The sequence below is a fragment of the Chroicocephalus ridibundus genome, chromosome 15 (genome assembly GCF_963924245.1).
Source record: "Chroicocephalus ridibundus chromosome 15, bChrRid1.1, whole genome shotgun sequence".
Taxonomy (NCBI): domain Eukaryota; kingdom Metazoa; phylum Chordata; class Aves; order Charadriiformes; family Laridae; genus Chroicocephalus; species Chroicocephalus ridibundus.
In genome coordinates this window covers 4560121-4587413 of record NC_086298.1, presented here as the reverse complement: position 1 = coordinate 4587413, position 27293 = coordinate 4560121, and the positions used below count along the sequence as shown (strand labels likewise).

General features: G+C 46.6%; 2 protein-coding genes across 2 annotated transcripts in view; both read right to left on the bottom strand.

Annotated features, from left to right (window-relative positions):
- Positions 1-477: 477 nt before the first annotated feature.
- On the bottom strand, positions 478-9415 carry TLR4 (toll like receptor 4). The gene is made up of 3 exons (XM_063353327.1): positions 9261-9415; positions 8275-8441; positions 478-6971 (listed from the first exon to the last, which is right to left on the bottom strand). Exons 1-3 carry the CDS (start codon positions 9363-9365, stop codon positions 4712-4714), a joined length of 2532 nt encoding a protein of 843 aa, XP_063209397.1. The 5' UTR covers positions 9366-9415; the 3' UTR covers positions 478-4711.
- Positions 9416-16238: 6823 nt separating this feature from the next.
- Positions 16239-27293, bottom strand: part of LOC134523911 (CMP-N-acetylneuraminate-beta-galactosamide-alpha-2,3-sialyltransferase 4-like) — a 53382-nt gene continuing 42327 nt past the window's right edge. The window contains 11 exon segments of the mRNA XM_063353424.1: positions 16239-16337; positions 16689-16859; positions 18281-18385; positions 18387-18410; positions 18753-18945; positions 19441-19536; positions 20400-20463; positions 21064-21191; positions 21888-21944; positions 22066-22103; positions 22634-22691. Of these exon segments, the coding sequence (XP_063209494.1) occupies positions 16239-16337; positions 16689-16859; positions 18281-18385; positions 18387-18410; positions 18753-18945; positions 19441-19536; positions 20400-20463; positions 21064-21191; positions 21888-21944; positions 22066-22103; positions 22634-22691 (1033 nt within the window).

Genomic DNA, 27293 nt, shown 5'->3' with positions numbered 1-27293 from the left:
GCTTGCAGCAGCGCAGGGAGGTCCATGCTGGCGGATTATTGACTTTGCCCTCTACGTGACCTTGGAGCTGAGGAAGGCGAGCGCTGCTGGCAGATGGGCTCTTCTTCTGCAAATCACGCTTTGCTGTCATTTGTCCCAATTCTCAGCCTGAGCTGCGACGGCAAAGAACAACTTGTTAAGGAATTGCTTCTTCCCCACCACGTTCAATCGCTCTCGGGCAGCTCCTATTGATTGACTGCACCTACTCAAGATGTTTTGCAAAAGGCACTTCGGGAAATTCGTTCTGGGGCTTCTCCAGTGTTTTTGTACGGCCCAAAGTACATTTGTGATAAAGCCAGGGGAAGGTTTAACTTTCAGAGGGTCGGGGTAAGAGCCCTCATAGAAGTGGAATTTCCATTTTGTCAAAGGTTCGGCTTTGCAGCATGGTACAGCAACGAAAAATCACGAGTTCTCCCATAAAACGAAATTTGTGTTGTTTAATTTGGGTAAGCGGAAAGATTGTTACATTTTGGGTTTGTTTTGGGAGGCTAGTCAGATTATATAAATAGAAATTTCAGAATGAAAGGGTACTCAGACAAACAACAGCACGAGCCTAAACTGACATTTTTTTTAAATGATGTCGTGGAGCAATTTAACTTTTATTTGAAATCCTTTTTTCCAACCCCTCCAAAACATTGCAAAAATCACTGTTTCCATGCAAAGTGCCTGTTCCAAGATTACAACCCCGTGCAATACTCGACCAGAAACCCTGCTATGACAATTTCTGTTCCATGAATTCACTACGCTACCTCATTAAATTACATAAACCACCTACAAAATAGCATTTCCCAAAGGACAAACACTCTCCCAGAAAAGTTCCAACCTGTTCCTGTCAAATATCAGTCGGTCCAGGGAAACCAGCTGCTTTTTTCTTGTTTTGTTGATTTTTTTACCCGACACCGGGACTCTGTGCTAATACCTGGGGAAGCCAAGGGAGCGTTCACGCCGCGCTGCTCCTGCAGCCAGCCAGATCCAGGCAGGCATCGATGCAAATGGCTCGAGTTTGCAGCTTTTTACATAATGTCTCCGCTACAGCGTGGAGATCACAAATGCAATCATGCTAATGAGGGCTCGCTCCGCTCAGAGCCTTCAATGCAAACCACATCTTGGCGATGATGCCGGCACATCGTATGGTCTGCCTCTGAGACATCACCCTCCGCAACGCAAGTAAGACCCCGGCTTCGTCTCTCCTGGCATTTTGCATGGGTCAAATTAAGTACATCGTGAAATCGGGGCACATCCCCATCACAAATGAAATGAAATAGCTCGGGTGCAACAGCCCTTCAGAGCTTCATCTCCATCTGTTTTTATGACCTTAGTAAAATAGGTGCTTTAATAACTGGAACGCGTTCAGCTACTTACACGAAAGATGAATGCAGACCTGCATGGATGTTTGGTTGGCTGCTCATTTATTCACCCAAACAAATAAATAATATCAAAGCTACCTGCTGCACAGCCAACACTTCCAAACAACAACGCATGCCAACATGTTTGGAACCATGAGAACATTCAGAGTTTTCCTCTGGAAATTTGCTTCCTGTAACACAGGCAAATATGTGTGTGTGTTTCTGTTTGAATCACAATATTTTCCCCATTTAGAGTATCGGGGAAAGTGGTTTTGCATCTTCCAAAAACCAAATCTATGTTTCCTCCGCTGGGAAAATTGTGAAAATGTAATTGTTCACACAGTCCTTTTCCCCCAAGACTCAGAGAGCACAAAGCATGGAAGACGGGCAGTGGCGGGGGGGCAGGTTAATGCCCCCTGAGGGAGGGCTGGGAGCCGCTCGCCCAGCAGAGGATGGACGTTTACAGCACACGGCTGTGCCTGGCACCCAGGTCCCATTGGCGGGTGTCCGTGTCACCAGCCAGCCTGTCCTCCTGAGCCTCCTTGTGCCACGCAGCAAAAAAACCAAACATATCCCTGTTCTGTTCCTGAAGGTCTCAGTAATAAAAGAAATCAGCTTGTGGCTTCAAAGCACCAACTACTGCTGAGGCCAAGTGAAATCTAAATGCGTGGAGGGAAGCAGGGGTGACAGTGACTGCGGGGCTTGCAGAGGATGAACCTCTTCCAAACTCCCTTGTTTTCTGAATGCCACAGCCCCCTGTCTCTGTCTCACTGCACCGTCTCGCTCCCATCACCCCCTCCAGAAGCTATGATGGCTTTTGTGCTTTCTCTCGGGCAGTCAGAAAGCCTTGGGGCAACTCACGTATCCATCTCTGCTGCGGAGACTCTGAATAGGGAGAGAAGAACAAGTGACTGATTTCTTTTTAAATTATACAAGTGGGAGCCTCCTCTCAGCATCACCTCAGCTCTCTTCCTAAAGTTGCTTTGATATTCAACAAACACTTGTTTTTTAAACAATACTGTTCTAAACCCTTATTATAATGCCCAGAACCTCTTGCAGGCTTTCTGAAACTCATTATTATAATTACAATCAAGCATCATAGGACTCTCTGCTTTGTGCCAGAAATACATATACGCTGAATCGTTTGTAGACGAACCACAGACAGAAAGGAGGAATGTCACTTTGATGCTGCTCAGTTCAGCAGCAGGAACTCCCACCCCATTTAATTTTTCCTCGTTTGTTTTCCAGTTTGACTTGTAGCTGCTGAAATCCGGGCTAATATTTGCTTTGTCCTCCGTGCTCTTCTTTTAGCCTCAATGCAGGGAACCTGGAGCTGTGCCCTCGCTTGCTAAACCCCCTCCCCAGCCCCAGCAGCCTCTGCCCCTGGGCGAGGACTCAGCTCTGCTGGCGGGACGTGGCGCTCAGCGCCCATCGATCCCGGCGGAGGTGAGGAGCGCCGTGCCTTGGAAATCCCCGCAACAGGGCTTAGCAGATGCAAAACAAACTCGCTCGGCAAGTGAACGCAGCATGGAGCTTAGTTCTATTAAAGCTTCATCTCATAGGTCACAAAAAAACCTTAGAGAAGAGGGCTGTGGGGACTTTTTGGTAGTGTTATCGCAATATACGACTGACACAGCACATAAAGAGGAACCGTGATTCAGCTTTTGCCAGCACGAGCCCTGGAACCAGCTCTCCCTCTTTTGCAAATAGTGCCTGATGTCGATCTCACTTATCACTGGCTTCCACGGAGCTGTCGGAGATGTTGCTGACTGGTGCTTGGAAAAGTGAGGTGGATCAGGCCCTTTCTTCTGAATAAATATCAGATCTGATTCACCACTCAATTGCTTCTGTTTTATCTCTGTAGAACGTCATTGATTATAGAAGGATTTGCAAGTTTAAAACTAAACTAATTCAGTGATTAATCCCAACCAAAGCCTTCCGTAAATAGAGAGCAATACTCCAGCACTACTCAATATTCGACACATCAGTGGAGTGCTCTGTAATATGATTCAATGGCATTTAGACTTCCCTTCCCTTTTTTCAGGGCAGTGCTGGCATACAGTTAGTTTAGCTCACCCAGGCTTCTCTCCTCCAGCTCTTCTCCCTGCAAAATGTCAGGCACGTTCTCAGTGAATCAAAGGCAAAACTCTCCCAGTAACTGTCCTGTTCCACGTAGCAGCCGAAGCCTTGGAAAGGCTGACCACACATGTGGAGATGTCCACCAGGACCAGAGGCTGCCACAGCACGATGGGAGGAAGGAAGAGGGGCTCTCAGCCTCTTAGGTCCAAACATATCTAAAGCCCATTTCAAGCCATGGGCTGAAGGCTCCTACAGCACCTTCCAACAGTGAATTAAGGTTGGTCCAGAGAGTGGAAAAGCTTCTTCTAGAACTGGCTGGCTGTAAACATCAAAACACTTTGCTCCAGCTCAATCTTGCTCATATGGGGCAGCCCCACACAGTATATCCAGAAACGCTGGACGAGGAAAAGCAGTTGGAGCAAAGAAATATCTTGATTTTAAAGTTATCAAGCATTTCTGCAGCTTCTTCTAGTCCCACTGATCTCTAGATACCACAAGAAAACCTCAAAGCACTCTCTTAAATGCTATATAATCTGGATATAAACAAGAGTTCCGGGTGATGGAAATATTTGGGGGTTTCAGTATTTGCTCTTGGTCTAAAGAAAACTGAAATAAACACATCGGGGAAATTTCCCACCAATGGCAACCTGCCCCCACACTGATGACATAACTGCTCAGCTTCACTGAGTAGCTGCCATGCAGTCTGCAGCTGCAGGGCACCCCGTTTCCTTCTGTAGGGTTTTTCCCCTGAGTCACGGTGCCTAAGGAGGTGGACCCAAGACTTTCAGGATCCCAATTTTGTTTCTGTTTCCCACCATTTTTAGAGCCAAGAATCCTGTACTTTTTATCTCCCCTTGGAGAACCTGAGGTCCACTCAAAGCAACAGACCCTGGGACAAATGGCCCCAGGACCCAAATCCACTTTCAGAGGCAGACAAATGACCGTAAGAGCACTCCATCTATTCACCAGCCCCCCAGACCTGCATGGACTGCTGGACCAGCTTTGGTTGACAGCTACAGACAAACATGGAGCTCAGGCATGGGCAGCTCTTCTAGCTGTTGTCACTCCTTAGCTTGCAAGTTCCCTTGAGAACGGTTGACCAGCAAGGCAGGTATTTCTGTAGTGCTTTTACAGTGCCTCCATCCACTTCCTCCAACTCTGAACAGCCACAGAAGAACCAACTTCTGAGCACCAGCCATCAGTAAAGGCCAGGATGGGAGACAGGACGGAAGTGATCTCTCTTTCTCTCACATGAGCTTTACCTCCTCGTGATTCCATTTTTTGCCTTCTAGCAGGACTCCTGTCAGCTGCCTCCAGAAGATGTGCTTGCTTATTTCCTTGTTTTTCCACTCCAGATAGGTGTTCCTCCTCAGGTATCGGGACAGCCCCAGCCTCTGCCTCAGCAAGGCCTTATTCACTTCTTCTAGTACAATCATGATGATTCCAGCCTTTCCTTCAACAAGCTGCCAGGACTGGGCAATGTCAAACTCAAAGCTGCACCACTTGCTCTCCAGAAAGTTAGTAGAGATGACTGCGATGACATTTCTGCTACTCAGAAAACCTTCTTGGATGATATTGGTGACAACAGGTACCCCTGGTAGGAAATCTCTGGAGAAAAGACAAAGCTGGAAGGGAGGTGTTCCTCCTTCTAAGGGTTCCACCAGCTCCTTCAACACCCATTCTTGGTCTTTGCTGGAGTGGATGACAAATGCATCATAGGTGTTACCCCTTTCTGCAGAGTGTTTACACCCACTGAGCAGCACCATTGAGTAGTATAGCTGGAAGTAGTACTTGTAAATCAGGAAGAGGAATGCCGCTACAGTGAGCAACATGATCACTGAGAGTGACACTGTGCTGGCATTGAGTTGGCAGGAGGACAGATCAAAGCTTGACAGGCTCACGTTCTTCACATATGCAGGCGTGTGGCATATCATCAACTCCTTGTTCTGCAGTAGCTCCTGCTTTTCCTTGATCCATTTCAGAAAGTTCAGGTACGTGCAAGAGCACTCAAACAGGTTTTGAGAGATGTCTAACAGGACCAGACTATCAGGCAGGATTTCCAGGGCTGAGTCCGACAAAACACTCAGCTGGTTGTTGCTGAAATCCAAGGCTGTGAGGGCTTGAAGGGGCTTGTAGACCACAGGGTCAAAGCTCAGTATCTTATTATTGCTGATGTTTAGCTCTTTTAGTTCAGAGAGCGCATCAAATGTTCTTCGATCCACGTGTACTAATTTGCAACCTGAAATATCCAAGATGTGGAGGTGACTTAGGTTTTTGAAGTTGTTGGCCAGTTTATTGTTCTCAAAGGAGTTGCCTGCCATCTTGAGCACTTGCAAAGAGTTCAAGCCACAAAATGTACACTGGGATTTAACATGAGTTCTGGTATGGGAAATATCGAGGTAAATAAGTTTCTGAAGGGATAGAAACACTGGATAGGAGCCAGGACCAAATAAGTTTGTGTGCTGAAAGTCCAAATATAACAAATTCTTCACATTAGTGAAATCTCCAGTCACACTGATGTCAGAATTGAAGCTTAGGTTCAAGTGTTTTAAATTTGGACAGTTGTGAAACTTACGGGAACAGCAGCCAGTGAAGGAGAGGCGATTCTCACTCAAGTCTATGACCTCCAGGTTACTTAGACTCTCAAATTTCTGCTGGAAGCTACTGAGGTATTTGCTCTTGGTAATACGAAGCACTCTCAGCTCCTTGAAAAGAGACAGCTTCATGGCAGGCACTTCCTTAAACTTGCATTTCTTGCATTCCAGTTGTTTCACTTGAGAGAACATAGGAACCTCTGACACCTCTTCAAGTTCGAGATTCACCAACCGAATGCTGGAGACGTTGCCTATGCAGTTAAAAAGAGTGTCTGTGTTATTCTCAAAATCCCTGAAACAGATTAAGACAAACTCTTGCATTTGTACCTGACACAGTCCACTCAAGAGTCCGCTCTGAAAGTCTACCAGTCTCTGACTGTTGCGGAACTCTCCAACTATTAGTCTGTTGACCTGTAAACCAGTCAGACCTTGAAGAGAAGTGCGCATCACAATGAAGTTCTCAAAAGAGGACCTTAGAACCAGCTCACCAAGGTGAATCCCTGCAAAGGACCCTGGCTCTATGTATTTTATATCATTCAAGGAAAGCACCAGTGTGAGGTTGAACCTGTTCGCTTCCCTCAGGGCATCAAGGTCTCCTTTGGAGATATATGTAATCTTATTGGAGAGAAAGCTCAGGTGCCTGAGAGAGGTCAGGTTGGTGAAATACTTGGGAAGCTTCAAGGAAGCAATGCGGTTGTGGCCCAAATTCAGCTCCTGCAGGCTATGCAAGTGTCCAATGGGTAGGTCAGACAGAGAGGCTATGTTGGTTTCCACCAATACTAGTTTTTTCAGAGATGTTAAGCCACAGAAGACTGCTGTCCCCAGGTACTGGAGGGAATTGGCAGTTAAAATTAAGCTGGTCAGTTTATGAAGATCCTCAAAAGAGTTATCTTCTATTGTGTGGAGGTTGCACCTGTTGGTCAGGAAAAAAGAATAAACGTGGATGAAACACCGTCCCTTTCATTACATATTCACTAACATTTCTGCACTGGGCGCTGGTGCAACATTCTCAGGCTCAACCTCACGCCGGGGGTTGGTTTGGCTTTACTGTGCTGGGCAGAGCCAGCACTCCTGAATGTGCAAAGGGAACCCTTCCAGAGCAGAAGACCTTCTCTCACCTCCTCCTCCCTCTCTAAATCTGAAGTTCAATTGCAAAGCAAGAGACCTTGAGCCACGGTGAAGATAAAAAAAATTCATGCAGGCAGAAGGAAAGAAGAATTCTAGCTTTCTGTTTAGGCCCAAGTGAGATCGTAATGGCCAGCATCCACGGCAGAGCCAACCAGATACAGCACTCCCTTACACCTTGCACCCTCACAGCCTTCAGGCAGTCACCTCAACCACTTCTGGGCACCAGCACGCTGGCACCAGCATGACGCAGCCAGTGGCAAAGCTCACAACTCTGGCAATAGTTTTGCTGATGACATCTGGGAGGAAACAGACCCCAGGCCATGTTGGCTCTAAAGGAGAAAAGGAAGAGGGGAAAAAGAGGGTGGCCACCTAAAGATGGTTTCATATGGGAAGATACAGAATTTGAGACCCAAATCCATTCTGCAGTGAATTCAAGCAAAATTTGTTAAATAATCCAGCCAGTGCCTCACAGCAAACCTGCTCTGCCACTCAGCCACTTCGGAGCTGTAACTGTGATGGGACTGAGTGACATTTTTCAGAGAAACAATTTACCCAGAGAAACTGTTGTCTCAAGTCAATGGAAATTATACATCAATTCAAATTTGCTAATAAGCCTCCCCCATCTCCTCCCCCAGATATGCGAGGAGAAGGGAAAAGATAATATGTTGATATTTTAAAACAGCCTTTTAGAAAATGAATGTACCTTCATTATTATTTTTTTTTAAACTGTGATTAGAAAAACAGCTCTCCCAAGATGTTCTACTTCAGGGTTTTTGTAACAGTGAAAAGTCTGACATTTTTCTTGTTCAGAGAGAAGTAAAACATCTTCCTCCTCCTTCTCACATCCCAGCCTACAAGATCTGAGTGACAGACCCAGCTCTGCGCAGAGGGTGCGCACTCTGTAACTGGACTGAAAGCTGCCCATCCCTTGCCCATGGGGATGTGCAGAGAGACAGACACAGGGATAAAGGCACAAGCCAAAAAAAGAAAAAAGAACAGCCAAGACCAACAGACCCCAAAATAAGCAAACACGGTGGCCCAGCTGGTGAAGCAAGATTAACCAGTATCCACATAAAAGAGGTCATTACCTTGTAAGATCCAGAAGCTGCAGTTCAGGGACTGATGAAAAATAATTTGGCCCTAGTGATTTCAGATTGCTGAAACTAAGATCCAAGTTCTGGGTGGTATTTGGGACTTCAGCCGGAACTCTAGAGACGTTCAGTCCCGTGCATCTGAAAGCTTTGTTAGGGGTGACCTGTAACAGTGGCAGATCCAACCACGGTCAACATCTGCTCTTCAGAGAGTGCCAGAAAATTACACTGTCAGGAAAGCAGGAGCAGAATAACTAACCCTGTAGTTAATCTAAATGAGCTGCCCTGAGATCTAGGAAATAATATTATATATCCTAAGCATCTTTCCCAATTCTAATAGAACCAGTCCTACTCCCCAGGAAGAGCTACATTTCTTGCTGATTGAAGCAGGTGCAAAACTACAGGACAGTGTTCCTTGAGGCTATGGATGAACCAGCAGCAACCTTTTAGAGAGACAGCAAAACAAACACACGGGGATGCAGCGTGTGTCCAGGAGCAGCTCTCAGCTTTGTCACACTGCAGATAAGCAGGCAGTTCTAACCACAGATATTCTGTAAGCAATAATTGTCGGCAAAAGTTTGCAAAAGGCGGCTATCAGTGCTAGGTACTTGTGGTACCGGTGAAATCACTCTACAGTACAAATCAGGCGAAAATCCTGTATTTTGCAGAAAATATAGATGAGGCTTGGATCTCTTCCTGAAGGGAAACATAATCTATTAGATTAACTGTCCTGCAGTAACCTCAGAGGTACAGAAAGCCAACAAGAAGAAATGGTTCATGCTGCTGGTTCTGGTTCTCAGATGTTTTTGAGACCAGCATTTACTTCAAATACTTCAATTGCGTTGGTAACAGCCTTGGAAAAAAAGACGGGCTTTCGTAAGACAACTAACACACAACGGACTTGATGCGCAAATCTGCCAAGCAGAGGGAAACGTTGCACCAGAGAAACAGAAGGATTTTGTGCTCGTTTAGAGATCACGTACCTCCAAGCAGGGATTGAGGAGGCAGCCTGCCACCTGTGATGGGACCAGCACCAGCTGCAGCAGCACCACGAGTGTCCACGGAGGAAGAGCTCCTCTCCTGGGCATCTTCAGGAGGCCAGGGGTGCAGGGGAAAGCAGCATGGGTATCACTCAAGGACCCGGAGCGAGAAACTTCCTGAAATACAAAGCGTTGTGTTTCACCACTCCTGCTTCTCACTGCATGTCACTGAGGGAAGTGAAACTGGTAGCTGTCTGGTTTCTAGACATGCTCGGAGTGAATTGCTCTTCTTGCAATTGTTTTAAAAAAATGTTTTTTTTTAAAAAAAAAAACAAACCAAGAAAAAAGGATGTAATGAAAGGTATAGTTTGTACTAGGAATTAAAGAGGAATATGAGTTGTATCAGTGTGTCTCTTGATTCGATTGCCTCAGATTAGCTCAGGTCAAATGGGCAAAGAAAGGAAAATTTTTGTGAAATTCTGAGTCCAATTTCTGGAAGGTCATGCTTCACATCCCACAATCCAAATGTATCGGATAGAGAAAATGACTCTCTGCCTCTGTACCCCTGCCACATTCCCAGCTACACCACACTAGCAAGTAGTGGAGAAGTGAATGCTTATGAACATGCACCGAGGTTTTATCCATCTGGCTGGACCACAGCATTGCAATTATCACAGGAACAAATTGCACGTGGCCAGGCACAAGGTGTAAGGTTTATGGAGATTCATAGAGTGATCAGAGCCCAGGACCTTACACCCCTCCGCACCCACCTTGGGGGGTGGGTTGCTGGGGGCAGCAAGCTGGGAGAGGCACAAACACCCCAGCTGGGCTTTGAGCTATTTGCCTGGTCGTGCTCCAATGTGCGTTTGATGCCTTGCTACAAAAGTGAGTACAACTCAATACCACCCTTAATTTACAGTGCAGACACGGCTATTGTTTCTGGAAGAGGCTTTGTAAAACCTCACAGTTGGCAATATTAATTTAAATCAGCTGTGAGCCTTCTAATAAAGCTCCCTGCCTTCATTTACTCTGATAAATGGTAGTGCATTCATGTATCTACTCCTGTCTTTCCGTAGATAACTAAGAAGTGTTACTGGGGATCCAGTCATAGGCTTGCTGGGTATTATTAACACCACATAGACAGAGAAGTTGCAAAAATGAAAGACGAGGATGGGATACTAGTCTAGAAGTAGATGGAATAGGGAATAGCTACTCATGAAAATCTGTGAAAATTGATATTAAATATAAGCCGCAATATCAGTGAGCAATCCACTTATAAAGAAAAGTTTAAAATATAGGGGGGAGGGATTGGACTTCTTTGGCAGGTCAGTAGAGAGCCACTGAGAGATGGGGAAATCCTAAAATAACAGATGATCTCTGCGATGAAAAACACATGGCAGCACAATGGGAGCTAAAACCGACACCCTGATGTGCAGCCAGATAGTGCCCATTAAGCCAGCAGACAAAAAGTTTGTTGAAATTGGGCAAGTTCTACAAAATCCCTGTTCTGAAAAGCCTCTCGTGATTGCAGGTATTTCCTTTTACAGACAGAATCAAAAGTGAATGGAAACAATTGCTGACTGCTTCCGTGCCTGGATTAAGGAAATTGGCAGAGCATCATGTGTCTGCAGAGAGGACAAATGAGTGCATCTTTTAGTATTCAGTATGCAGAATGAAGCAATCCACATTTAATTTTTATCTAAAGCTGAGATGAGCCTGAAGTATGCCCTAGAAATTACCATTTCAATGGAGTCTCACTGAAGATGCTGGAGAGTTTGGGAGCATCCCGAAATCCGAAATCCTTCCAACAGCCATGCTCAGGGGTCAAGTGGAAAGTACAGCTTGAAGGACGTTCAAAGAATGTGCGGCTTCTCTCACAAGGGACAGCTTCACAATACACATTGTCATTTGTTCAAGGACAAATCGTATAGAAACCGCAAGGGCTGGGGCACCGGCAGAAAACATGCAGGCTAGCAAATCAAACCCAGCCACCAGTTTAGAAAGCCAGTGCTGGTTAACTTCATATTCTTCAGCTTGCATACAACAATGTGCAATGACTGTAGAAAGCCATAATATGGTATGTAATTGCCTCTTTCGGTTCACAAGAAACAAAAGTATCATTTGGAATCTTTTAAAGTGGCAAGAATAACATGTAAAATAAAACATGATTCACCCTGCTGGCAATTTACTGGTGGGATCACCAAAGATCTCTTAGAAAGGAGATGTTACAGAAAATCTGTGTTTCTAAAAACACACGTCCAAGTAATCTTTGTTCTCCTGATCATTATTATAATATAAGTAACACACCAGCAGACAGTATATACTCAACCTCTGTGATCTCAAGCAAGGTATTACATAGCATAAGACAGACATAATGCAGCTGGACTGACAAAGCATCTTGTACTTGCTTGTATTAAAAGAAAATAATTCGTGAACTCCAGCCAAAAAGAAAAGTTAGCTAAACTCTTGGACAAGACAACTGGTGATTGATAGCCATGGAAACAGATAGGGCTGTCTGTATCTATGGTGATTTCATGGTCACAGCTAACCCAGTATACATGTAGGTCAACAGCTATTTCCCAGAAGAGAGGATATATTTGCCTCAGTAGTCGTCCTAAGCAGTTCCCCAAGTCTATCTGCAAATGGAGGCTGAGGAACATGGCAAGAACCATTTAAAGATTAAACAAACCGGGGCTTATTTTAAGTGAAAGGACCATCTGTAACAACTATTTGGTTGCAAGACACGGATTAGATAAGAGAGGGGATTCCTGAGATGCTGGCACTTATACAACACAGTATGTGTGGAGCTAGAGATGGGGAACATCACAAGAAATCCCGAAACTACTTGAGAAGCTCAGGCATGCGGTCCTGCTCCACCAGCTGACCCAGTATTGCTCTCAGATGCAGCACTAGCCGTGTGTGCTAAAGGAAATGTTTCAGAACTTTACCAGAACGGCTGCAAAAAACAATTTATATAAATCACAAGGAAAAATGGCAAAAAAAAAAAAAAAAGTCCGAAAATGGTTTTGAGATCCTTTTGCTGCAAATTCCACAAATACATTGCTTCCTGGAACTGGTGAGTCACCGCCTCACACAGCAACCCCTGGCTGACTCGGCAGACACTGGATAGAGACAACGCTGAACCGCACGCACCCTGCACCAAGGCTGGTGGGGGAGCTGGGAAACTGGTATCACCAGAGCAGGTCCTTACTGGGGCGCCCTGATGCCTATAGCTCTCAGTTGTGATGCGTCCCAAGTGGGTGTAATAATCTCACACTTGATGGAAGATCAGCCTGGAAGGCCTATTGCCTTTGCTTCTGGATCTTGTACCTTTGAAGAAAAGAACAACGTTCAGATTGAGAGAGAAACTCTGCATTTAGTTTGGGGTGTTAGCCAGCTTCGCCGCTGTCTGTCTGAGCAATGATTGACTCTAGTTACAGATCATTTAACTGCTCGTTTCAAAGCAAGGAGCATCAGTAATGCAGATTGCTTGTCACGGCTGTGACTGTACGTGACAGGTAAGGACACGGAGGTGAAATCACAGTCTCTACATGCTATATAGTACAGACCAAGTCCCAGCCCATAGCAAATGGTGACACCTAAATCAAAGAGAACCCAGCACAGCTAAGGTGTTTCCCATTGCAGAAAAGGACTGATACTGGTGTACACAGGGGAAAGAAAAAGCAACCCAAAAGCTAGTGTCCAAGTTAGTCTGATGAAAAGCAGCCAAACCTACATTGAAGTAGGTAATGTGTGTCATCAGATGGGCTATTCCCCAAAGCCAAGGTCATATGAACACCCCAGAACTATTCAAAAGCTATTAGGGAAGAACTGTGTCAAGTAACCAGGGACAAGAACACAACTAGAAGAAGTGATTAATCAGTGTCAAGATAGTCACTATCTGTGGCAGCTACTCCATATGGACTATGTCAGGTCAGTTAGGAGCCCTACATTTTACTGAAGTCAATGTTTAACCTAAATGGTTGGAAGGATTTCGCACAGATGGTGGAGGCATCCAGATTCGCTTGCCAAGCATTTGTGGACAGGCAGTGAGTGACGGTGGAGCTCCCTTGACCCCAGAAGAGAGGCCGGCTGGCACCAAACAGCCCAGCAGCTCCCTGCACTTCTGCCTCAGATCAACCATGGTTGCCCCTCGGCTGGCCACAGAGCCCGGCATTCACTGTCACCATCGACACGAGGATGCTCACAGTGCCTGGCTATGAAGTGTGTTGTGCTTAGGAGTCTAATTGCCTTTCCGCAGCCCTGAGAAGGGTGGATTTACCACCTCAGACGGACTCTACTGAAGCAACAATAGGACTCATTTTCTTTTTCTTTCCCCCTCCATTACATCCTTATTATGGTATCTCGTAGCCTAATTTACATATGTTTTGTATTACTGTGGCTTTGCCTTATCCTACTTATTCCACCTCCTTTCCCCCAGTTCTCCTGATAATAATGAGGCTGCTGTAGGGCAAGGATTTATTCAGACTATCGAACATGAAAGGTGCGTAGGGCATGGAGGACTGCAGATCTTAGACTTTTGAAACCGGACAGAAGGAAGGTTGATTTGGGGATTCAGTGCCACCCACCACCGAAGCATGGTTAAATACTGAGCCTCTACCACATTGCTCCACCACTCTGGGAAAGTTTGCAACAAGAGGCAGCTCTAATGAACCATGGTTACCTGGAGAGATTACAGAACCCCGTTTTGATGAAAAACCAGCCAGCTCTTAAACATAAGAGCAAAAAGCTGTGTAGCAGAGCTGCTTGCTGCAAGTGCCGAGAGCGCTGCCACAGGCAGTGACCAATGCTAAGACTCTTGAACCTCGTGTGTATGGTTTCACTACCACAAGTTGACACTACATGACAGGAAAATGTTGCAACAACTGCGTCAGAAAGTGCAGACACAGCTCCCGCAAGCTGTGGCAAAGTTCTTGTATACACATTACCTAGAGAAAAAATGTAAACCACCTCCTGGGGTTAGTTCATAGCATGCTTTAAACATCACCTTTTAGACATTAAGATTTTTACGCTGTTTTACTCTACCAGGAGAAGAACATAGAATATTAATTGTCCACATAGTTGAGAGCTCACTCCCATTACTTACAAAGCAATAAATTCCAAAAGAGTGGTCGAGACGGATCCAAATGCATACTTGCATGCATTTGGAACGTTGTATTTTTGGAATTTGCAGAACCTCTGTGGCTATTATGTGTTATTTAGAGAGTAAAGACTTATTTGTGTACAGAGTAAAACCCGAAGCCAGTGTTTAGCTGATAAAGAGGAATTTATTCAAACACCCTTTTTCTCCCAAGCTCAGTTCAGATCTGCTTGCATGTGCAAGATTCGGTCGTCCTCCTTCAGCCTTCAAGTGACCGTTCTCAAAATGAGCTGAACCAGGGCCTCCAGTTCTTCCACCCAGGGCAAAGCAGCTTCGGGGGAGTTTTGTCACCATATCTTTGGCCATTAATCGGACGCACCAACCAGGACAAAACCATTTCAGCTCTAATGGAGAAGGAACCAGGCTGGCCAGAAGGGAATAGCAGCAGGAGAAACCCTGAAGGGCATTGACACTTTGCAGATCATGAGAGACAGGGTGTTATGGAGATCTTTCAGGAGGCAGGGTTGAGATACTAGAAGAGAAGTTACCCAGAAAAAAGAGTGACACAAATAGCACAAGAAGTGCCCTGAAAGCCTGACCACAGCAAAGGGGAGTGAGGAAGGAAATGGGAGGGAAAGCAGAAGTTTCATCTCCCATAGAAATAGTCTGCAGTTATATGGGTACCATACTAATGCTCCCACCCCCCAAACGCTATAAGACACGTGCAGCCTGGGGTAAGTTAAGCCAACCCTACTCCTAGAGCTGGCCCTCAAACAGCTACTCAGGAGGAGCCTTCTTCCCAATGAGCACCTGGCTGAAGAGGCCACAGCAAAGTGGTTCTACCAACACAGCCATCAGCTTGTGGGCTCATCCCTGTAGGTTCTTTCTGCTGGTAGAGGCAGCATTTTGGTGAGGCAGCATCTGAATTGAGCCCATGACGATAACAGGCCAGGAAGAAAGGAGCAATGAGGGAAGTAAAGACGGGGAAATATGACATAGCTGCATCCTGAAAGGAAGTGGCAGAGGATGAGAAGTGTGGTCCCAGAGGTGGAATGCGGACATGAGCCAGCCACAGATAAGTCGGGATTTAAAGGGGCTTCTCAAATGTGGAAGATGTTCAGCACACAATGTAGACTTGGCAGGGTGGCTCCATGCTTAGAAGAAGCTGGAAAAGACATGGAAACCTCTGGACAGCATGCCAAGAAAAAAAAATATTAAAAAAAAAATAGAGGGGATTACATGGGATCATAAAGCCATGAGAAGATCTCAGAGGAGATGCTAAGGTAATTCTTACCTGTCCTGACCAGAAATCCCTCTCCCACAAGACAGTGCCAACTCCTTGAAACCAGAAGTGCATTTATTCACAAACAGAACAACAAAAAACCCAATGTTTCTTGTTTCCTGCAGACATTAATGTTTCCCAACAATTAGCAAGACACTGAAATCTCTGAGTGTTTAACCTGGCCCTTTTCCAAAGTGGTGGGTATGACTCTCATTCCATTCTGCTTAGGAAGGAGTCTGAAATCCCATGGCAGGTATTGCACCCTCACCCGCTCCCTTCCTCGGGGGCTGAAGACCAGCTTAGCATCTGTTTGGTGCTTTTCACAAATAACTGACGGCTGTTTACAAAATAGGAGAGGATTACCCAAGGCAGAAGGATTGTGCAACACTCCACCCTCACCACAGCAATCAGTGGTGGAAACCAGAGGACAAAAGAAGAAAGGGCAAGTGCCCTGAATCAGGGATTCATCTCCCCCCTCACATGCGACAGGACATACTGTGACCTGCTCAAAACGATCTGGAACAAGGGCAAAGCCCAGCTGGGATCATCAGTGGTGTCTGGAGAGGACAGCAAGCAGCACAGTCCTCTCTCAGCAGTTCTAGGCCTGGAAGGAAGGGCTGGCTATGTCAGCAATCACCCCCAGCTCGATCATTTTCAGCAGCCAGTTCCTCTCAGCAGTGATACTGTGCTGAAAGAGCTGCAGGGACAAGACAGGTAAAGTTATAGATTATTCCTTTACAGTGCCCCTCATCCTGCCCAAAATGCACCAGATCCTGCTCAGCTCCCCTTTTCTGCAGCCCCTTGCAGGACTTCCACCGCACAGGACCCTCATCACCAAACTAGGACAGATGAAAGGCACCCTGAAGGTTCCAGCATCTGTGCCCAAGCTACTCTCTGAGAACAAAGAATGTTACAACATGTTCCCCTGGTATGACCCAGCAGGTAACGCCAGCCACAGCTACCAGACCTCTCAGCTGCTTGACTGCCAGCCTTGTCTGGTAGGTTCCCCTACGGACAACACCTTAGTTTGAAGGGAGGCATTTTCTACCTCTTTTTTCCGTGAGTGACCCATATTGTAATAATGTATTGGCGTAGTATTGGCATGGTTGCCAGGGTAACCAAAGCCTGCAATATTGACCTCTTGGCACATACGGAGGGCTAAGTTCAAAGCAATGATTCCCGTGGTGGCATATCTCCAGGAAGGGAAAAGAGAGAACATCTGTTTCGGATTTCAGACTGATACTTTTACAATACTGACACCAGCAACACCTTTGCAGCTGGGACCAGTAGCTTCTTCCACACTCAATATAGCAAAAAAATAAAATAATAAATTAGGACAGGTGCCTGGACAGAACTCCCAAAACTCACACAAGGAGAAGCTTAGGAAAAGGCGCTGCAGAAGGTGAGGGCTCATGAACATACAGCCTCTGGGTTGATAGAGCATAGAGCTCCATGCAAATCAAAAGCTTTGAATGGAAGAAATCAGCACAATTTTAACAAATCCACATCCATGACAGAGTCTATAAGGTCTCTGCATCTCTGTCTTTTTCATGTGTCTCTTTGTGTGTATTCCCAGCTGGCGGCCCTTGTGTGATACCTCACTTTTAATCCACGTATTAAATTCCTGTCCCTGGCCTGCGTGCTACAAAACTGCCGCCTTCTCACGTAAAGCTAACATGGCCAAGTACAAAATCAAACGCTGCCTTAAAAGCCTTGCGAGTGAGCAGCACAGCCACCACGCTCGCGGGCGGCTGAACATGCTCTCGGGTCCCCCAAGCCTAACCAAACACTGCACCCCTCGTCTGAATTTGCACTTTCCAAACATTATAGCAGGGAAATGTACTTTTTTTTTTTTTACAGCATTGCTTCAGCAGTCAGGAGACCTGGCATCTAATCTCAACCCCAGCCTAGAGTCAGTGCACGACCTTGGACAAGGTTATTTTACCACAACAGGCCTTCAAGCTTCTCCTGCGTTTGTTGCAGATTATAAACATATCCTAGTAGTGCCTGGCAGGCTTAAATTTAATTAAAGATTGCACAGCACCATCATAAAGATCATCAGGACCAAAGACAAAGTATCATTAGTTTCATTAATGAAATAATCCTCCATCGTGCAGCGAAGGGGAAAACTGCACTCCAGAAGCAGTGGGCATAACAGCCAGCCTCAGGCCAGAGATCTGTTAGAACAGAGTGTTTTAAGAAATACCAACCAAAATTCCTCCCATTTTATTCTGGCTAATTATCAGTAATGGTCTTCAGACAGGGAAAGCACAGGAACACATATGAAAGGTCTGCTCATCACCAGAGAACCAGGTTTTCTGAGGTCTAGAACTATGGACAGAAATACAACTCTAAACAGGGATTTGAATGTAAATGGCAAGGGGTAATGGGCAGACTGGAATAAGGATAACACTGCAGTGCCCTGGCAGGCAGAGAAAAGTCTTCCTTTTCTGGGTAGGAACAGGGCTTCAAACCTGAAGCAACAGGTTATAGGAAAAGACTGCATTTACTAGGGGAAGGGAGTAGCTGGTCTAATGAAAAGGTTTCCTCTTCCCTTGCATGGCCCTGAAGCAGTAGGGTGTAAAGGGAAGACACAGAACACTGATGCTCATCTGTCTGCTCTCCAGTATGGTATCGTACCCCACTTGACGCATTCAGCTGCAGCAGTTTGTACGTCGCTTCATAGGTGACATATGGGTTGAGAATACGTAGCTGAGAGACATTCCCCCTCCACTCCCAGGGGGGGCTGGCGCCAAACCCCCACCTTCGTCTGCAGGAGAAAGGCAGAGAGATACTTGAGGCATGCCCATGCACAGCAGACAGTGCCATGATAAGAACCCCTGAGCTAGCTATGGTCCACTGCTCTGCCTGGGTGCTCAGAAGGACTCAGGAGAGTTCAGAGGAACAAAGGATCTCCCAGTCTTTTCCACTCATTCCCATACACCTGTCTCCAGTGCAGCTGAGACTGGGGTCTTTCTAATTAGTGAAAAATAAGGTCTCAGGTGCATTATGCAGCTCATTAAATATCTGAAAGATAGATAATTATTAGAGCTATTGAGTATGTCACTACAAATAACCTGGTTTCAACCTTCCCTCATGAAAGACATCTCACCTTCTTCCTTGTTTTCAGCAATACTTCCCTTAGCCAGAGGAAATCCAGGGGCTTGAATGGGACTAACACCATCAGCGTATCATTGTCACTGTTTTCCAGAGGGTTAGGCAGAGCCGATTCAGGGAAGAAGAGACGGATGCTGGTTCTCTCACCCACATCTTTCTTGTGCTCTTTTACTGGAGCATCATTTAATCTGGGAATCAAAGCCAGAATTTGTCCAGTTTCAGTATGACTTGTTTCCAACCATGGAGGCAGCCGTGTGCTGTCAGGTACACGACTGGCCGCATAAACTCACTTGAGGGCACCAACACACGTTATGGCCCAACCTGTCGGTCTGGTTCCATGGTATGGGGCATCTCACACAAGCACACCATAGTGCCTCCCTCATAATAAAAAGGCAGACAGAGGTGGCAGACAACCAGTATTTTTTAGATAGGGAAGTGACGCACAGAGAAATTAAATCACTTTCTCAAGTCAGAGTAAAAATGCGTAGTCCTGGGCTTGCCTGCCACTCCACCGAGCTGGAGATGGGTCCCAGGTACAACATCTGTGAACAGGTGGTACAAATTCTTGCTCCTCCAGTGCCTGTGCTTGGCCATGAACTCCAAGAAAGTTATTTGATTACCTTAGGTGATGGATATCACTCCTCAGTCTCTGCTTAATTAAGGCTTTAGTAAGGATTCAGTACCTTATGATAACGTGGTGAGAGTCAATAATTTTCCCAAAGCGTTGGCCATGGATGGAGTAGCCATTGCTGACCACAATGCACCTTTGGCACCATAAACTGGCAAAAGAATAGATTACAAGAGATTAAGTCCTTCTCTGACAAGTGTCTCCACCAGGTTAGATCAGCATCCCCAAAGGCCTTTTTGATGTTCCCAGGTAACTCCTGGGGTGGCATCAGAGAAGCAAAGCCCTGCCTAGCAGGACTCCAGCTGTATCCTAGACAGATGGGTCTTATCTTAGTGACCATAAGGCAATTCAGTGCCATTAACATACCAGTAAAATTGTGAAGGATCTCTGGTTAGACAGAGAATACGACACTAAAGAAATGGAGAGAAAGTCAAGTGTGGATACCCAGCAGACCAGTAGCTGAGAGGGTGAACGTCTGCTTAAGGCATGCAGTGTATTGTAGAGAGAAAGAATGAGAGGCCGCAGAAAAATCCTTCTAATGAATTAGATGAAAGAAGAAGGGCCCAAATGAAAGCATTTGCCAACAGCTGCCGCAGTCTACTTTCTGCTCTCCCTGAATGCAGACAGGCAGAACTGAGGGAGGCACCCAACTTTCCAAGCCCTGGACTGTCACACTTGGGATAGAGTTAGAGCAAGAGGAAATTGATGGGATGGGGCAATACTGAGAAGAAAGATCAGGGTATGACAGAAGTTAAAGGGAGGGAGCTGTGATCTAGCAGCTTAAGTTCATCAGTACCAAAGCTGCTTGAAAGGGCATGTTTAAAAGGGACGGAGAGAGAAACCTACTGAGAGAGGAGATGAACAGTGACAGGAGTGAGAGGCAGAGAGGGCTGTGAAGTTGAGCACTAAGAGAGAAAACTTTGAGTAGCAGCAGAAACCGTGGCTCTCTACCCAACTATCACTTCCCTCACATGCCTGCTCCCCCAACACCCTTCTCCAGCCCAGCCTTCATACTGGCCAAAGGATCCAGGCAACTCCTGCTCTGGAAGAAGCTGCAGTGTGGTAAAGGCAGAGAGAACTGGAAGACAAGAAGTGGAAGAATCATCTTCAGGGAAGATATTTGGCCCCACCACTGCCAAAGGCCAACTCTCCTTTTTCTTCTGCCCTAAAGAGAAGGTTTCATCCTTTTATAAAGTTGCAGGACACTTTACATGGGAGAGTCTGCTCAAACACCACTCTTGTCACATCCATCTCTCCAAACCTGTCCAAACTGAGGCATTTTTTTGCATAAAAGGCATGCACTTTATGACCAGTGCTACCAAGCAATCAAAGCTGGTCTGTCATACCTCACTCTGTTGGCATTTGGTAACTTCCACAATGGCTTCTGCTCCGTCCACAGGAGCATCGCTGTCAGCCTTCCCCTTTCCATCCCTCCTGGCACAGCTAGAGCCTGGAGTTAAAGCACTGCCCCCCTCCTCCGTGACCACCATCATGGACTATGACCTTTTCTCAAAAGCATGCCATCCAGTCAGTCCAGACTTCCCCTGGTGCACCCTGGTGCCCAGCTGTATTTCCATCTCCTCTGCAGCACACAAGGCTGCCCCATAAGGGGGAGGCTCTCCAGTTGCACAGTGTCCGTCCAAGACATGACAATGCTGAGGGCAGAGCATTGCAATACCTGAACTCTGCAGTCCAAAAGGCAGTTTACAGAACCACAGAACTGCTTCGAACTCTCCTTTAAAAGGTCTGTCCATGAGTGAGCATAAGGATTTGCTGGTCAGGAAAGGCTTCCAGTGAGATTCAAACCTACCAAGAGAGATTCAGAGAGGCAGCGGTTTAGGGATGAGTGGATCAGTCAGAGCAGTATCAGACATAAGGACTAGGGCAGCTGAAGCAGGCTGCATAATGAAGAGCTTTGGAAAGCTACCGAGCTATCCTGAAGCACTTCCCAGAAATGACCCACATCTTTTAAATACAGTCCTTACTGCTGTTTCTAATCCACCTTCTGAGCAGCAGTGACAGCAAAATCTCATTTCCCTCCAGTTCTGGCCCTCCAGTTCCTCTCCCTTTTCAGTCATTCCTCTTTCTGTACACGCTCACTTATTCATCCTTTCATTGTTTATCCACAAGAGGAGAGAGGGGCAGAATTCTGGTTACATTTCCCATTTCATTTATTCTTTCACTTCGTGACAAAGCTCATGACACCCATGACAAAGCCTCGCTGCACACTGATCAGTTCCACAGCGCATCTTTGCCTCTCTGATTGTCCTTCAGAGGACATTTTACACACGCATGTGCATTGCCTTATTCTGATGGCCTGTTGACTCACTTGTAGTGATGTCAAGATGCCATTGGGCAACAGTTAGCTGAAATTACCTGTTTCCCTTCCTGTGTATCTGCAGGTAAACCTCAGGTTTCCAGTCTCCACACATCAGCACCCATTGAGACACTGATTCATCTCTCAACAATATTCCCCAAACAAATGAGACATAGTTAACAAACCTTCCAAGAAAAGGATTTCTCCACACAAAGCGTCTACGGCAAGCACCAAGATACTTCCTCTGAAAGAAACAGGGTTAATTTCCTGCTAGACACCGTGGCCTTCAGTGGCCTAAGAATCAGTGGTAGTTCTGGAGGTCTCTTTAAGAGGTCTACCAATGCAGGGTTTTGAGCTCCTGACCATGTTGTCCTGTCTCCCAGCTCCTGACCAATTCCGTCCTATGAACAGGATGCACCACTCCAAGAGCACATAAAGGGCTCCTTTCCACAAAGGAATTTAGGTGGAAACAGATCTCAGGAGAGCTAATGCCAAAGTTAGGTCAAGCTGTTCAGGACCTTCAATAGCTTGAGTTTTAGAAAATCATCTGCCTCAGGTGAGCCTCATTTGTTCCTCCAGATAGAGCCAGGCAATGAACAGCACTGTGGGATGTCCACAAGGCACTCTGGAAGTGACCGTCATCAGCAGGGAATCTCTGCTGCAGGCTAGCCAGGGCATCTCCAGGCTCACCGACACTGCTTCATCCTGCTACTTTTTTGTCTGCCCTGCCCTCAAGTCCCTGCCAGGCAGAACACAGTCCTCCAAGTTCCTGGGGATTCACATTATTGAGTGAGCTGCTTCTCACCCAGGTTTTATCCTGGGATGGTGCTTGCCTTTTCTTTCCACAATAATGGATTGTCGCCCACCTCTAACCCAGACCAGAGTAGCACTGAGGTCAGAAAAAGAAAGGAAAAAAGGTAACTTACTCAACGTGACTTTCATGTGAGTTCATCACAGAGAAGTACAGGCTCTGCACGCACAGACCTGCAGAAGGCAATGGAGAGGCTGACACAGGTGGAGCAGCCACACAGCCACAGCGCTACAGCTGGGGCCACCCCACTCTGCAGCCCACAGGACCTCTCTCCCCTGACAGCATCTCCCGAGCCCCTGCAGCCATCAGACCTACAGACGAGCAGACCCTGTTTCAGAGTCTGGAGCCTCCAAGTGGCTGCATTTGAGTAAGCCCCTTGTTAGACATCATTAAACGGGGCCTTCTGGTGATGAACCCTAGTAAATGCAGCATCCTTTTTCCCAGCAGCTAAGGACACTCGCTTGCAAGCTCAAGCCGCACAGCACTCCAGCAATTGCTCACATCAATCTGTAAAATGACACACAATGACAGTGCAGAGTGGGGAAGGGATTGGCTGTGGCACTCCCTGAGCTGGACAAGCCCTCGGCTCCTCACCACAGTCCCTGTGGGGCTGGCCTGGACCCAAAGCCTGGCTCCCCTTCCCTGCACCCACAGCCCTGCTGGCCATGCCCACTGCTGGGGCGAGCTCTGGAGTCCCACATCAACAGGACAGGCTCCCTCGCTCTTTTGTCTCCACAGCCATCAGCAGGTTGTTCCTTGGGATGTGACAGGGGGACCGTGAAGGCCTTCAAACAGCTCCCATTGCACAAAGTGATCCGTTATCCCACAGACAGGCAGTAGGATGCAGATGCAACACACACCATGGTGCTTGGGTACATGCCCAGAGGACAGAAGCCTTTGCTGAGGACAGCAAAGGCTCGCAACAATAAGAAGTGTCCATGCAGGAGAAATCTTCCAGTCCTGACCAGGGCTGCTTCCCAGGCTGAAATCAAGAGTTTCATGCCAGAGAAAAGATGAACCAAAAGCAGTTCTGTAACATGGACGATAGCTTGTCTGAGTGGCTCTTCACCTTGATCAAGGTGCTGTGCTGATTAGAGGATAAGCTCAGCTCACCCTGAGTGCCCTGCTTCACACAGGTGAATTTCAAACTGCGTATGCAGAACGGAAAAAGTCTTCCATCATTTGCACCCACCTAAATAAAATGACACTGGTCACATCTTGGCCATTAAGCAGCTATGACTTTTTCTGTGACAAACCAGCAGCCTTTAAATGATGGTATGAAGTTAGAATCGGGTTTCTTTTACTCTTGGAGGGAGATCACAAGCTCGTACAAGCAGCACAGGTCTCTCCTGGAGCTCCCACACACACCACACAGGGGCTTTCATCAGCCGATTACTTCTGGGCTGCTACACACATACACACAACACAGGTAAACACCCACCTCTGGACCCTAATCCTGCAAAGATCGCAGCAGCATTTATCAGAGGGTGACTGCTAGACCTCCCCCACACACTGAGGAATTTAATTTGTGTATCACAGAAGCACATTAACCCTGCTCCAGCCTCCCACAGCCCTGTGCACACATATCACATAGGATGCAGGCCTTGCACGGTGTTTGCAAATATTAACCCTTTTGAAAGAAGTTATTCCTTCTCCACCCTTGCTGCAGAGGAGAGAATTCATTTTACAATTGTGCAAAAAACCAAGATGATCTTCACACTTTGGGAAAAAAGTGCCCTTTAAATGCTTTTCTACTCTCCACATCCCCAAAGACATCCAAGATGACTTGATTTCTTAAAAATACACCCAAAACAGGCCCAGATAAAGCCTCTCTGAAGAAGCCCAGCTTTGCTAGTGACAAATGCTGGTGCAAGGCCTGCGCGCAGGAGAGCTGCACACGGTGGGGCCATTTGCAGGATGGGAACACAACTGCTGGAGCAACACACAGATAAAGGGGGGACCCAGTGACCAGGGACTGTGCTCCTGTTGCTGAGGCCCATGTGTTGGGAGCGCAAGTCCCCCCGATCTCAGGCTGTGGAGACACCTAGGGCTGCACGTGTCTGATTTAAATAAACTTGTCTTCTCCCTCCCTTCTTTTGTCACTTCCCATTTTTGGGGTCTCTCCAATGAAGACATCAGTGGCCAGGAGGGTCCTCTCCTTCTGTAGAGCCTCAGCCCAGCAAGGCCCTAGCACAGGGAGACACAGCGGCGAGCGCTGACTGGGAGAGAGCAGGGCTCAGCACACAGTGAGGTTTTCTTACCCACACAGAGCCGCATCACCAGCTTTTTCCAATGGAAGAAGACAAAGAAGAGTCTCCCCGCTGCGGATCTGGCGTTCATGCTGTCTCCATGCTCAACCTGCAGAACAGTGGAGATGACACAAATCAAAACCAGGGCTGATAAGCTTTTGCCTGGCACTTTTGCAGAGACAGACAGGCTGGGCACTTGTCCTGCAAGCCTAGAATTCCCAATGCCATGCCTCTGTCCCTACAGCGTTGGTCCCCTCCACTCTCTGTCTGTTGACCCACAATACTCTCATGCACAGAGAAGAGAGGCTGCGTTGGGTCAAGCCCTTCTCTCACTGTTTTGCTGGGTGCTGGAGGCAACAGGTAAGTCCTCAAACTCCCTGCCACCATAAGCAGGTCTCACTCATACCCTGAGCACCAGAAGCAGTCTCTGAATCAGGAACAGCAACCAGGATCAGCGCAGCTCATCCCACCACCTGCACAGGACCCATGGTCACAGCTAGCATATCCAGTAAGCACTGGAGGCACCTAACCGCTTTCCGGGGGATGTTTCCTTCTCACAGCCCCACAATTTGTTCCTCTGAGAAGGGAAAAGAGAGTCCGCAAAGTGCTGCTTTGACTGCCAAGCAATAAAGTCCTGTGATCAATTCTCGTAAGCCATGGAGTTTGTAGTGTTTAGGTGTCTGAGTTTGACTGACAGCCTTAATTATATAGGGACAGCATCACAGCTCAAAGAGACGATTGCTGGTTCAGGCTGGTGAAAAACAGGAATAATATGCTCCTCTTTTAGAGGGATGGTGCAGAAAGTGAGCACTCAGCGTACCCACCTGATGGTGATCATCTAATTATCCTCAATGAGCTAGACACAAATCCCAGCTCAGTGGGGGAAGTGCTCTGTGATGCTCTCAATCCACCCTCTTCCCCTTATACCCTGGCCTGGAAAAAGACCTTTGCAAGGCTGATTAACCCATCCAAGCAGCTCCTTCTGCTCACTGCCACCCAGCTGGAGCCCCACTGCCCTCTGAAACCCAGGGCTGGCAGCTGCTGGTTCCAGCGACCCTTCAGCTGTGGGCAGCACCTGCCGGCCTTAAAGGGGAAGCCCTGGTAGTCTGGGGTGCTTTGGCAAGGCAGGGTGTTTTTCTGGGTGGATGGATCTAATTTAGGGGAAACATTTAAGGGAAACACTGGGAGCATTTTCCAGAAAGATCTTAAGACAGGGGTGTAGGATGAGGTAGCTTATCTCTTCTGGCTTCACACCTACTGTAGGCTTGAGTGGGTACCCTTCGGAAGTTGCTTTCTTTGCTTAAAAATACAAGGAAGGAAGGAGTTCTCTTACCATTTTTCCTGCAGGAAAACCTTGCAGGCTCACACTGTGCTTTTGCTTATAAATGGGGTCTCCCTTTCTCCTGCTCTACCAAACTTTGCAGGCAAAACTAGGTGCAATGTTTTTGGTCCCTAACTAGATTTAGGGAGAAAACCTTCAGGTCTGAGCAGCAATTTTGTACTTGCAACTTCCCATCCCTCTCATCTCTCCCTGGAGTTAATGTTGGCCTGGCACATGTAGGAGTTTCTTGCTGTTTTCTTCTGCTGTGCTTTCCCTGGGGGCAAGCTAAAGCCAAGGGAGAGCAGGTACAAGGAGTCCCATAATCAAATACAGCAACCACAGGGGATTAATTTAACATTTTGCTCTCAAGTGAAGGAAAGAGGCAGGGCCAAGGTAGGTAGAAGATCCTATTTCCTTCTTATTCTCAAGACACGATTATCTGAAACCAAGCCATTCCATCTGTCCTGCACACAGACTGGAGCGGGAGATGGAGGACAAGCAGTTTGAGGAAAGATCTCTTGTTGCTTGACAGAAACGTAGCTGGACTTTTTCACGCAGCTGGGGCTTTCACCAGCATCTCCCTCCTTGCATTGAGCAAAATAGTCCCAAAAGCCTGCATGCATATACGCACTCATTCATGCAAAATACATCCTGGCTGCCAAAGGGCTTCATTTGCCCATTTCTACTTCTCTCAAGTATTTTAGGATTCTTTTCACAGAGGCTTTTTATTTTTCTGTGTGATTTTTTTTTCCTCCCTTCCATTTTAATTAAAGTATTTGTCTCCACAGCAGGAAATGTAAACTATGCAGCAGGCAATCTTGATATATATTTTAAAAGAGGAAAAATTATTTAGCAAAGCTATTATCTTCAGATATGCACAGAAGCAATCACTAGGCCTATTCCTAGAAGCCAGAAAAAAATCAAAGAAAAAAAAAAAGGAAAAGAAGGATGCTGCTCCTTTAAAAACTAGAAAAAAAGTGATGAACAAGTTTTTAATTCTGTGCCTAGAAATGAAGGGTCAGATTTTTGGCACAGAAAAAGCCATTTCTCTTAGCAAAATGCAGGAGCTTTTCCCTAAGAAACAGCAAGAGCTGAGGAGCAGCTGAATTCTTTGAAAATCTGCTGCTCAGTATTATCACTGAAGAAGGGCTGGCTGCTAAAGCACTAGTGAAAACCTCGTTTTGTCTAAGTTTAATTGGGAGCTGAGTGC

What these genes read in the sequence shown, in the direction of transcription:
- TLR4 (XM_063353327.1), bottom strand. Translation starts at nt 9,365, where the DNA reads ATGCCCAGGAGAGGAGCTCTTCCTCCGTGGACACTCGTGGTGCTGCTG. An exon ending in TCCTCAATCCCTGCTTGGAG is followed by an intron (nt 8,442 to 9,260) that starts GTACGTGATCTC and finishes CCACTGTTACAG; the next exon opens with GTCACCCCTAACAAAGCTTT. An exon ending in CAGCTTCTGGATCTTACAAG is followed by an intron (nt 6,972 to 8,274) that starts GTAATGACCTCT and finishes CCTGACCAACAG; the next exon opens with GTGCAACCTCCACACAATAG.